This window comes from Octopus sinensis, linkage group LG28 (assembly GCF_006345805.1).
Source record: "Octopus sinensis linkage group LG28, ASM634580v1, whole genome shotgun sequence".
Taxonomy (NCBI): domain Eukaryota; kingdom Metazoa; phylum Mollusca; class Cephalopoda; order Octopoda; family Octopodidae; genus Octopus; species Octopus sinensis.
The window spans coordinates 554,160-567,268 of record NC_043024.1 but is presented as its reverse complement, the minus strand read 5'-3'; the positions used below and the strand labels follow the sequence as shown (position 1 = coordinate 567,268).

The 13,109-nt window shown below is 38.8% G+C and overlaps 2 protein-coding genes across 2 annotated transcripts in view; one reads left to right on the top strand and one right to left on the bottom strand.

The window, feature by feature from the left end:
* LOC115225911 (protein O-mannosyl-transferase TMTC3) overlaps positions 1-13,109 on the bottom strand; it is a 355,782-nt gene that overhangs the window by 185,727 nt on the left and 156,946 nt on the right. The window lies entirely within an intron of this gene.
* LOC115225916 (EF-hand calcium-binding domain-containing protein 1-like) lies at positions 1,817-11,519 on the top strand. Its single transcript, XM_029796921.2, has 8 exons — positions 1,817-1,964; positions 3,564-3,666; positions 4,671-4,802; positions 6,653-6,757; positions 7,290-7,375; positions 8,191-8,256; positions 10,143-10,247; positions 11,349-11,519. The coding sequence occupies exons 2-8, from the start codon at positions 3,630-3,632 to the stop codon at positions 11,412-11,414; spliced, it is 597 nt and encodes a 198-aa protein (XP_029652781.1). The 5' UTR covers positions 1,817-1,964; positions 3,564-3,629; the 3' UTR covers positions 11,415-11,519.

Here is a 13,109-nt window from a genome sequence, read left to right as displayed (position 1 = left end):
TTTTATAAAAGCATCCAAATATGAAACATCATGAAAATTGTTCAAACTGAAGTGCTTCTTGAGTGACACATTTTCCCATTCAATACAGAATTACAGATATATATATATATATATATATATATATATATATATGTAGGTCCCGGGTTGATTCGGGGTTAACCACAGTAAATAAGGTACTCAATACATAGCAGAGTAAAATTAATTTATTATATAGAAGGAGCTTCTACAGGACTAGAACTGTTTCATTCAAGAGAAATCTTCAGGAAGCTTCCTGAAGATTTCTCTTGAATGAAACAGTTCTAGTCCTGTAGAAGCTCCTTCTATATAATAAATATATATATATATATTATATATATATATATACTAAGTAATTAAGGGTTTAGCAACGATTTGCCTCACCACACACCGAATTTAGAAATAGCAGTCAAAGAGTTATAGCTATTCTTTCTACTAAAAGGGAGATCTCAGTAAAACCACAGCACTTGAAAGTGCTATATATATATATATATATATATATATATAGTCACCCGACAGTCATCCATAAATACAATCTGAAAGGGCAAGGAACTTTAAAAATTTGCAGGACCCGAAGTCCTTCTTAAATTCCAAAAGTGAAGTGAAGTGCCCTCATGCGAGAAAATTCATGTTGAAGACATTGAATTCCCTCCTTGCTGATGAGTGAATTGATATCAAACATAAACCGAACCCTTTTCGGACACAACTGAAACTGGTAGAAGGGAGATAACTCCATCTTGGCCAGAAGGAATTTTGGGTTCCAAGAATTTTGTTTTGGGGTATTTTTTGCACAGCCATTGCTGACCAAGACTGTATTCTTATCTCCATTAGTAAAGTGGTTAGGTACCTCTGGTGAGTTGTCTATATTGGTATGAACAATAATAGACGTGAAACCAATCCTAACTTTCTGACCGGCCATAACTTATATGTGTGTGTGTGTGTCTGAAAGTGCATGTCTCAGTGGTTAAAATGTCGGGCTCACAATAATGAGGTAATAAGTTTGATTCCCGAACCGGTCTGGGTGTTGTTCTTGAGCAAGACACTTTATTTGATGTTGCTCCAGTTCATTCAGCTGTAAAAATGAGTTGCAATGTCACTGGTGCCAAGCTGTGTCGGCCCCTTTGCTTTTCCCTTGGATAACATCGGTGGCGTGGAGAGTGGAGGCTGGTATGTATGGGCGACTGCCGGTCTTCCATAAACAACCTTGCCCGGACTTGTGCCTCAGAAGAGAACTTTCTAGGTGCAGTCCCACGGTCATTCATGTCCGAAGAGGTCTTTATCCGATATATACGAAAATACGAAACCACATTAAAAATCCAAATCCAAAACCGGGAGAGAAAAAAGAAGGATAACTTATATATATTATTAACATAATAGCACACTCGATAACACGTATCTTTGAAAATCCATTCAAAATATACTTTTTTCCAAAAAGTTGTGAGGAAACAAATTTAGTGGGGTACCAAACTGTAGTTATACCCTCGAGGACTGGGCGATCTTCTCCGAGGACTGCATAGCGGGATTAAATCAAACGATGGATTAAATCTACCTCACAAAACAGGCAACGGTGGCATTTACATTCAGAACGTAATAACTTGGGATGAACAAACAAGGTATTTTTACGTCCGACACCCGAATGATTCTGCCAACCCGTCCGCATGTGTCCCTAGGCCCTCGACGGATTTTGTACTGTTTCTGTTTACTCGTGGGGTAATTATTGTTTGAGACGAGACTGCAGGAGAAAATATATATTCAGGCTTTCGCTCACAACAGCTGAACCCAGAGTTATGTTAAAATCAATAAATAAAACATATATAAATGAATAACTCATAAACGTAGTTTTTGACGATCGTTTAGTCGTTGCCTAGCAACTGAAATGCTAAAACAATTACGGTGTCACAGAACTTGCGAGTGAAGGCCATTACAAGCAAAGAAATTCATTATTTGCGGTATAAATCTTTCTTTCTTCTCTACCTCTGTCTTTATTTATTTATTAGTCATTGTATTTTTACATAACTGCTTTAGGCCTTTATCGTTTCATGTTGTTTAAACCCAGGTTAGTCTTCTTTCAGCCGATCTATGATCAGAAACATTCTACGGGTCATGACTACGAGGGGAATCTGGAAAGTTAGGAGGATCAGTTCAGAGAAGGATCAGTTAATTATGATTTTATTCCAAATATCTTCCTCTCAGATTCAGACACTTATTGCGGTGGACCTTCAATTTTTCTGAACCCTGTAAAAGAACTCGAAAGTTTGAGGCCTCCAGTCAGGTCTTTCGTGACACCCTTAAAGCCAGGAATTTTCCCGCACCCACCTCGTAGTAAGGTTCACTTTATTTCAAAATATATTATCTAACATGTTTTCTTCTTAAAGAACAGAGAAGTAGAGTGTCTGCCATACGTTCGATTCGAGGGAAATCTGCTTGTGACCGCTTACAGTCTTCTACAGTTACATGGCAAAATATTTTATTGCCCTCACAGTGTTTACCGTTTCACTAAATTAAATTAGAAAATTGGACAAAACAGGGGGCTAATGTAGTTTCGCACCTTTCCTTGAAAAATGCATTTTTTTTGAAAATATTGTTTCGGATTCCTACTTTTTAGATGTCGGAGATTACGAATATGCAAAAAAAAACAAAAAACTTTTTAGATTTCCCTCTCGAACTTAAAATTTCGATCTTGTTTATTTTGAAGAGATTGTAGAGAATTGACACAAACATCAGCAGATCGAAATTAGATATAGACAAAGACATTAAAGTGAAAAGAATTTGCGTTTTACTTGTGTTGCCTTAAATAATCGAAAAACTTTTTCAGCCATTTATTTGTCAATCTATTTGTCCCTATCCGTTTGTTCATCTCTGTCTGTCTGTCTGTCTCCCTTTATACACATATCTATATGCTTATTGAATCTAAAATAGGGGTGGGTGAAATTTTAAAAGCATTTTTTGAATATTTGTAATCTCCGACATCTAAAATGTAGGAATCCAAAAGAAATTTTCAAAAAAATGCATTTTTCAAGGAGAGAATCGAAACCGTTTTAGCCCCCAAAACCATACAGCCATACCTGTGCCTTTTGAAAAGTAAAATCAATTTTTGCTTAACCCTTTAGCATTTAAACCAGTCAAATGCAGCCTAAATATTCTATTTGTTTTCTGCTCAAACTGGTCAGGCCTGGCCTCTCACAACAATCGAACAACATCTTTCTCAAAATTAAGTTTCCTCATCAAAATCTCAAAGCTACAAAATAAAAGACAGGATTAATTAAAAACAATAAACGAGCTTTGCATTTGACTAAATAAAGTGAGTTCTAAGAGGTTGATCTCTGTAAGTGTTGTAGCTCGGCTGCAACCCTTAAAGCCGATACCTTAATCTGGTACTGTATAAGCCTATCTGTTTGAATCAATGACAATATGGTTAATAAAACCTGATTCAGGAAGAACACACTCGGGCCCACGTATGAGCTGTAGCAAGAAGGGAGAATGTGACGTATACAGAAGGCCATGATGTAGGGCAAATCTACAATTGAGTTATTCTTTCTACTTTACAGATAAAGAGAAAGAGAGGAAGAGGAGAAGAACGGAAATAGAGAGAGGGAAAGAGAAGAGGAACCAAAATGAAACCAATTGTTGAACTTGCTAAGATAAGTCACTGTAAGTTCACACACACACACATACACACACACATATATGCACATATGCACACACATGCAGGCTCAGGTGTTGTAAATGGTACCATTTACCCCCGCTGTGCTTCACATTATATCCCTAATGTTGTCCCTTGTCACCTCCCCACTTCCCTATTTCCTTCACCCTCCCTTCCAAACTGATATTCACTGTGTCCACTTCAATCTCCATCAATCCCATTCTTTGCCCATTCTGGGGCATCCACATATTCACTGGGATGGGTGTCTGTGTGGAGGTGCATGGCTTAATGGTTAGGGTGTCGGACTCATGATCATAAGATTGTGGTTTCAATTCCTGGGTGATCTGTTGTGTTCTTGAGCAAAACATTTCATCTCATGTTACTCCAGTTCACTCAGCTGGCAAAAGTGAGTCATCCTGCGACAGACTGGCATCCCCTCCAGGAGCAGAAGATATGTATGCCATGGAAACCGAGAAAATGACCCTTATGAGTCATTATGACTTTAGCATGTGTCTGTGGAGTATTCAGCCCCTTGCACATTAATTTCATGAGTAAGCTGTTCCATTCATTGGATCAACTGGAACTCTGATCATAGTGACTAACACAGAGCCAGTTATTATTAGGAATTGTATTAAAAAAAATTGTTGAAATCTTTGGTGCATTGTAGAAGTGTAAATGATTTATTGCAGATAAATTTTAACAGCAAAATCTCATAGGGACCTTTGTGGGGAACTACTGGTCTATAACTGCTGACCCATAATGGATTCAGAGACGTATTAGTGACCTGGTTCTAGATGTACACCACAGTGTATAAGAATTGATCAACAACTGATTTTTAATTGATGCAATAGTCTTCCTGCTTTTAATATGATAAAGTTTGATTTGAGAGGAAATGTGACTGCTATTTCTAGTAGGCTGTTTGAATACATAAGTGCTCTCATATTAGTTTGTTGTTATATCAAGCTCTTCTGTTTGACCCTCAACTGCCCGAGGGTCTGTTTATCTTTTCCAGTTTCACGCTATGAAACGAATTACCTGATTAAGATGTACCAACACTACACAGACAAAAAACTAGACAGGATCAGGTTCCGGGATATTCTGTTGTATATATTTGGAATGACCAACGACATTTTAATGGATCGAGGTTTGTGAAATCTAAGTCTTATGGCTTCTGTGACAGACTGTATGTCTTTAGACTGAAATATCCATTTCTATTTTGGCTTAAACTAGTCCTTATTTTATTGACCCCGAAAGGATGAAAGGCAAAGTTGATCTTGAAGGAATTTGAACTCTTATCATAAAAATGGACGAAATGCATTTTGTCCAGCAAGCTAACAATTCTGCCATCTTGCTGCTTCTTTAGACTCAAATATAATAATAATTTCAAATTCTGGGACAAGGCCAGCAATTTCAGGGGAGGGGGAAAGCTCAGCTGGTGGGGTGGTGATGATGGTGATGATGCTAATGATGATGAAGGAGAAGAAGTAGTAATAGTAGTAGTAGTAGTAGTAGTAGTAGAGGAAGGAGAAGGAGGTGGTGGTGGTTCTGTTTCCAAAGTTTGCTTCTTCATGGGGAGAAGAGTTGGATCTTAGGTCAGTGACTTCCATGGAATTTAATCTCAGACAAAGGAAATGCCACTTGAGCATTTTATCCAACATGGCAAGGATTCTGCCAGAAAGACAGGTAATTCCCTTTCACTGAATTATCTCAGTTCTGGTAAATTGGCAAAAATATCAGAGCATCAGACTCATCTTTTATCTTTCATTGGCTTCAGTCATTAGACTGTGGCCATGCTGGGGCACCACCTTTGAGAATTTTTAGGTGAATGAATTGACCCTTGTACTTTTTAATTTTATACCTGGTACTTATTCTATCAGTCTCTTTTGCTGAACTGCTAAGTTATGGGGCGTACACACTGGTTGCCAAGCAGTGAGGGGGGGAGAGAAACACAGATGACAGGCTTCTTTCCGTCTATCAAATCCACTCACGAGGCTTTGGTTGGCTTGAGGCTATTGTAGAAGACACTTATCCAAGGTGCCATGCAGTGGGACTGAACCTGGAACCATGTGGTTAGGAAGCAAGCTTCTTACCACACAGACATGCTTGCCCCTGTATTTATGGTATTTGTTCTGACTTCATGCATCCTAAGTTCAAATCTTATTGAGGTCATCCTTCCAGGGTCCATAAATAAATTACTAATATGGCAGAGAATTGGGGTTGATAAAATAAGTACCAGTTGCGCAGTGGGGTCAATCTAATCAACTTACATCCTCCCCTGAAATTGCTGGCCTTGTGCCAAGATTTTAAAGCATTATTAAATGACACTCCATCAGTTATGACGATGAGTGTTCCAGTAGAATCAATCAACAGAACAGCCTGCTCGTGAAATTAATGTGCAAGTGGCTGAGTACTCCACAGGCATGTGTACCCTTTACATAGTTCTTAAGGAGATTCAGAGTGTAACAAGGCTGGGCCTTTGAAATACCAGTTCCACTCATTTTTGCCAGTTGAGTGGATTGGAGCAACATGAAATAAAATGTCTTGTTCAAGGACACAATGCACTGCTGGGTATTGAACTCATGACTGTAAAGTCAAGAGCTGGAAACCCTCCTCGTCACTAAACCATGCGCCTTCACCATTACTAAGCAATTTAAAGAAAACCTTTGTTTATTCAGGTTTTGGTTTCAAATTTTGGCACAAGGCCAACAATTAAGGAGGAGGAGTTAAGTCAGTTACATCAACCCTCAGTATTCAACTGGTACTTATTTTATCAAGCCTGTAAGGGATGAAAGACAAGTTCAATCCTGGTGGGATTTGACATTCAGAATATAGAGTCAGGAGAAATTCCGTTGAGCATTTGCCCCCCCCCCCCCCGTGTGCCAATGCTTCTACCAGCTTTGCCTCCTTAATTTGTTTATCAGATGTTAATTACATTTCCTCTGTCTTATTCATCACATGTGACTAACCCAAACTCATATGATGGCCCTCTCTTAGTTTTCAGGGCATTTGATAAAGATAATGACAGCTGGATCAGCATTGAGGAATGGATCGGTGGATTGTCTGTTTTTCTCAGAGGAAATAATGAAGAGAAGATGGCCTGTAAGTGGTTTTTTTAATTTTCATCCTGGGTGTCTTTGTGTCTGTGTTTTTCCCCTACTACCACTCAACAACCAGTGTTGGTGTGTTTACATTCCTGTAACTTAACAGTTCAGCAAAAAATACTGATAGAATAAGTATCAGGCTTAGAAATAAGCTGGGACACTTCAAGCTGTGCTCCAGCATGATCGCAGTCTAATGACTGGCTTGGGTTGGGCTGGTTTTCTAAGGCATCGTTTCACCAACCCTTTAGTCACCAATCCTTCTAGTCTCCTCTTGTAACATGGTGAAGAACATATTTTAAAACCAGAGAGACTTTGTTGTTAGTGTCATCATTACCACTGTTGTTTAACGTCTGTTTTCCATGCTGGCATGGGTTGGATGGTTTGACAGGAGCTGGCCAGCCAGAGATCTACACCATGCTCTAATCGGCTGTTTTTGCATGGTCTCAACTGCTTGATGTCCTTCCAAATGCCAGAGTGTACTGGGTCCATTTTTAATTCCTTACACTGTATTCTTTACTGCTTTCCATCAGATTGTTTCGATGTGTACGACCTCAACGGTGATGGTTATATTTCCCGAGAAGAAATGTTTCAAATGCTGAAGAACTGTTTAATCAAGGTTAGTTTTTTGGTTTGGTTTGAGCAGCAGGGATGAGAAAGCCAGATTCTCTATGCATGGGACAATAAGTTATATATCCATATGTACTACGTATGCATATGGGGTTGTGTATGTGCTTGTGTATAAGAGGGTGAACTATAACAATGTCTTGGTGATTTAGTTGTGTGTGTGTGTGTGTGTGTTATTAATCTCTACTATGTCACTGAGTATTCTTTTTCCCAACTAAATGGAGATACATACATATGTCAGGGATGATGTTTCAATTCCTGGTTGTTGCTGTTGTCATCATCATCTTTATTACTGTTGTCATTGTCAGTGTCACCATCACTGCTGCCATAGTTACCATCGTCATAGTTACCATCATCATCATCATTAGAATACATACATACACAGACACGTATACATATATAAACAAACTGGTCACGTGACCAGGTGACCGACCAGGCTGTCAGGTGTTGGTCACAATGCGTTTTGGCTTTGTTTTAGCCTTCAAATGATGCCAGCCCCACTGGCCAGGGGAGCAGGCCAACATTCCTCTTCCGATCAAAAGGGGCACCGGAGCAACATGAAATAAAGTGTTTTGCTCAAGAACACAACACACCACTTAGTCATAGAATTGAACCTACGATCTAATCATCGTGAATGCAACTTCCTAACCACTAGGCCACACACCTTCGCATGTGAATACAGACAAGAGATGGGAAGAAGAACTGGATATTCAAACTGGAAATGTTTTTGCAAATTATTGGAATCTCAACCATAGAAAGTTTCTTGTCTTCTGTTCAATATTTACATTTCTTTCTCTAATTCTCCAGCAACCAACAGAAGAAGATCCCGATGAAGGAATCAAGGACCTTGTGGATATGGTGTTGAAGAAAATGGTAAATAGACGATTGCTATTGTTTATTCATATCTTCTCTCTTTTATCTTTTACTTGTTTCAGTCATCAGAGTGTGGCCATGCTGGGGCCTTGCCTCAAAGAATCTTTAGTTGAATGAATCGACTCCAGAACATTTTTGTTTAAAACCTGGTACTTATTTTATCAGTCTCTTTTGCTGAATTGTTAAGTTATAGGCATGTCAGTACACCAACATTGGTTGTTAAGTTGAGGTGGGGAACAAACACAGACACAAAGGCACACACACATATTTATTTATTTATTTATATATATATATATATATATATATATATGATGGCTTCTTTCAGTTTCTGTCACAAGGCCTTGGTTGGTCTGAAGCTATATTAGACACTTGCCCAAGGTGCCACAGTTTAATTCAAAGGTTGGCCCTTTGAATTACACATTCAACTCATTTTTGCCAGCTGAGTGAACTGGAGCAATGAGAAGTAAATTGTCTTGCACAGGGACACAATGCGCTGCCGGGAATCAAACTCAGAAATCATGATCCGAATACCCTAACCTCTAAACCAAACATTAACCCTTTCAGTACCAACCCGGCTGAATCTGTCTCTGAGTACAAATGTCTTGTTTTCATAAGTTTTGAATTAAAATCTTCCACCAAACTTTAGTCACAATTTATGTTCCTAACACTAGCTGAATGATAACTAAGTCATTTTACTAAATTCTTTGTTATATTTCAAGTAATTGAATGAAACACAGAGTGTCTCAAAATAAATACAGTAATGAAAGGGTTAAGACTGTGTTAGTCCAGTGAATATGTCATGGGATGGTTTGACTGCACAGAAGTCACATGATGATAGAGACATTTGTTGTGGTAAAAGTAAAGGGGCAAAGTTTGCCTCACTGAGATTTGAAGAACTTCTAACATAAGGAACCAGAACAAATATTGCAGGTATGAGGTGGTATCAAAAAGTTCCCAGACTAGTTCTGTAGCACACCAACAGCTGGCAGCACAGGATTTGCATGTGTAGTGAGAGCAAGCAGTGACCCTCATGAGGCAGTGTGTGCTAAGTGACATCGCTGTGTTTATATCACAAGTTGTGAAATTTTTGTTTTTGTGATCATGGAAGTTGGAACAAAGAAGCCAACGTGAAATTTTGCATTAAACTTGGGAAGTCTGCTACAGAGACAATGAGTATGAGTTTGAGACGAAGCAGCAGTCATCACAATAAAATAGCCCTTCATCTCCACAAATGAAGAAGGCACAACAGAGCTGCAACTCAATCAAGAGCATGCTCATAGTCTTTTTTTTTGACATCTGCGGTATTGTGCATTGAGAATTCATTCTCCAGGGCCAGACTGTCAATCGAGAGTTCAGCTGTGATGTTTTGAAGCATTTGAGTGAGGACATTTGGTGAAAGTGACCGGTTCAGTGGAGCATGAAGTGTTGGACTCTTCACGATGATGATGCACCCTGTCACCAAGCTCTCCTCACTCGTGAGTTTCTCACCAAAAACAACATGGTATTGCTTCTGCACCTGCCCTGTTTACCAGATTTAATATCTGCGAACTTCCATTTCTTCTCCAAGATGGAAATGCAGCTTAGAGGTCACTATTTTGAGATCCAGAGCGAATCACAGAAGCTCCTTGACTTTCTTACAGAAAACGACCTCCAGGCTTGATTCCAAAAATGGCAGGAATGCTGGGACCGGTGTAGTGCTGTGCAAGGGGACTACTTCAAAGGAGATGATGTTAAAACTTTGGTAAATAAGTTATTTTTTAAGAAATATAACGAGTTCACAAACTTTTTGATACCACCTTATTTTATTTGAATATTTATTTTATTTTTGTTATTGTTGTCTTTGATTTTAGCCTTGTCTCATTGTTTATCTTCCTTTGCTGACACAGGATGTCGATCATGATGCCAGACTCTCATTCAGCGATTACCGAACATCTGTCATTGCTGAACCCCTCCTTATCGAGGCTTTTGGTCCCTGTCTCCCAACTGAAGAGGTTAGTTCCTTGTTCTATGGAAATATGTGGAATTTAAAATTATTGAAAGCCATCGTTATTTAACTATAAGAAAATTTGAATATCACAGGGCTAGCATCGGCCCCCAGTGCCCACCTGGTATTTATTTCAATGACCCCAAAAGGCTCAAAGCTTAATTTTGTGGAATTTGAACTCAGAATGTAAAGACAGATGAAACAGTTAAACATTTTGCTCAGCATCCTAACAATTCTGCCTCAGGATTGATAAAATAAATACCAGTTGAGCCCCGGGATTGATCTAATTAACTTCTCCTCTTAAATTTGCTGGTCTTGCGGCAAAATTTTAAATCATTATTATTGCCTTTGCACAGCTTCTAACGCTAGAGATGGACTATGGTGTCAGCTGTTCACCAGTTAACTAAGGTAACACGCCATATTTTTTGAGCACCTTCTGGAGTATTCAAGCGGTTCCAAGCAGTGATGTTTTCTGCAAGTGCTCCACCCTTATTGCAGCCCCTATTTGTTCCGCGTACTTCTCAAGATTTTTACTCACTGTTCCCAGGGCTCCGACAATTATTTGTGCCACTACCACCTTTTTCATTGACCACAACTGCTTAACCTCCCATATCTATTGACTTTTCTTTCTTCCTTATTGCACACCTTGTTGTCAGTTGGGCATGCTATATCTATGATCCAACATAGTTTGCTTTCTTTCTCAATTAAGACTATGTCTGGTTTCCTATCTTCTATCTCATGGCCGCACTGAATCATAAAATACCACAGGATCTTTGCATTATCATTTTCGATGATGCCTTCGGGCTTGTGGTCATACCAATTTTTAGCTCTGTCAAGTCCATACTTGTTGCAAAGTGTCCAATGGACATTATTATTATTATTATTATTAAGACTATATAGGACCAAGGTAACTAATCCAGAAGTTACACACAAATAAATAGAAGAGTATCATATCATGTGAAATTGGTTGAACAATATTACAGCATCTAGCGTGCCTTCCATGCTAGATGCCGAAATATCATTCAACCAGTTTCACATAATATGGCACTCTTCTATTTATTTGTATTTGTATTATTATTATTATTATTATTATTCATCTCTCTTGCAGCAAAAGGAGTTATTTATGACGACACGGGTATGTGACAAAATCCCAGGCCATGTCTGTGAAGACTGAGAACTATATATTACCACTGTTGATCCGACATAAATGGAATCCTCTTGAAAATATTAGATAAAATTTGGCAGCATATATTCTACAAGTATTAATTTATTGCTGTTATTTGTTTTTTTGAGGGGGAAGAGTTTGCTTTGTTGTGTTATTGCTGTTGTTATTTAGCCCCAGGTCAGAACTGATTGAGTAAATCTCTTCTTTCTTATTTTGTGTCCACTGAGCAGCAGAACATTCTGCTTGTGAAATTATGTGCAAGTGACTGAGCAGTCCCCAAACATACATGTACCCATGACATAGTTCTCAGGGAGATTCCATGTGACAAGACCCGTCTTTTGAAATACAAGTACAATTCACTTTTTCCAGCTGAGAGAACTGGAGCAACGTGAAATAATAATTCTTGCTCAAGGACACTAAGTGCTGCTGAGAATTGAACTTATGATCTTACAAATGTGAACCAAATACCCTAACTGCTAAACCATGCACAACTGGTTGAGCTGGGATGTAAACCATTTTTGGAGGAGGAGGAGGTTCCTTCACTGAATTAGAACCAGTGCTGGTGCCACGTGAAAAGCATCCAGTACACTCTAGAGTGGTTGACATCCAGTTGTAGAAACCATACCAAGACAGACAACCGGAGCCTGGTAGAGTTGTGCATCAGGCCAGTTCCTGTCAAACTGTCTAATCCATATCAGCATGGAAAACAGGTGTTAAATGATGATAATGATGATTTGTTGTGTTCTTGAGCAAAAAGACACTTTGTCTCACATTGCACTTGACATGTGCACCGTTCACCCATTTGGGCAACATTGATTCGATGGAGGGTGTGAGTTAATGTACAGCACAAACATTTCATCCCTAGAAATAAATCTTGTGTACAGGTTGTTCTGCAGGAAATTGCAGAACTACCTTTCTTAGACTACAAGACACTACCATCACCTGTGTATACATATGCACGTGTGTGTACATGAGTTGGTAATTAAGGAATTAAATTACTATTTTCTTGTGAAGATCAGGTGTTTTAAGTTGGTCATAAAATTATTGCACAACATACTTAGATATACGAATGAAAGATTTTCTTTTACTTGTTTCAGTCATACAATTGCGGCCATGCTGGAGTACCACCTTAAAATGTTTTAGTCAAAGAAATCGACCCCAGGACTTATTCTTTGTAAGCCTAGTACTTATTCTATCGATATCTTTTTGCCAAAGTGCTAAGTTATGGGGATATAAACACACCAACATTGGTTGTCAAACGATAGTGGGAGGGACAAACACAGACACACATTGGTTTCTTTCTGTCTACCAAATCCAGCCACAAGGCTTTGGTCAGCCTGAGGCTACAGTAGAAGAAACTTAGCCAAGGTGATGCTCCGTGGGACTGAACCTGAAACCATGTGGTTGGGAAGCAGGTTTCTTACCACACAGCCATGCCTGTGCCTAGATATGTAGTTTATGATGTTATAATAATAAGTCCAACTTAATCACCCGTTTTATTCTGCTCTTGGATATATCATGGAAAGCGGACGCTAAATGATGATGATATATATATATATATCCTATAATATATAAATCCCATTCTGTGTATGTATATGTGTAAAAGATTATAACAGCCGTATTTTTCAACTGATCACCGGTACAGGTGGAGGGAGTTGGAGGGTGTAACGCAACACACACACAGGTGCTGCACCTTGGGCAAAT

Bases quoted from the DNA above. Each gene is read 5' to 3' on its own strand.
- LOC115225916 (XM_029796921.2), top strand. From the start codon at position 3,630: ATGAAACCAATTGTTGAACTTGCTAAGATAAGTCACT. The intron at 3,667-4,670 runs GTAAGTTCACAC...TATCTTTTCCAG, and splicing joins ACTTGCTAAGATAAGTCACT to TTTCACGCTATGAAACGAAT. The intron at 10,248-11,348 runs GTTAGTTCCTTG...TCTCTCTTGCAG, and splicing joins CCTGTCTCCCAACTGAAGAG to CAAAAGGAGTTATTTATGAC.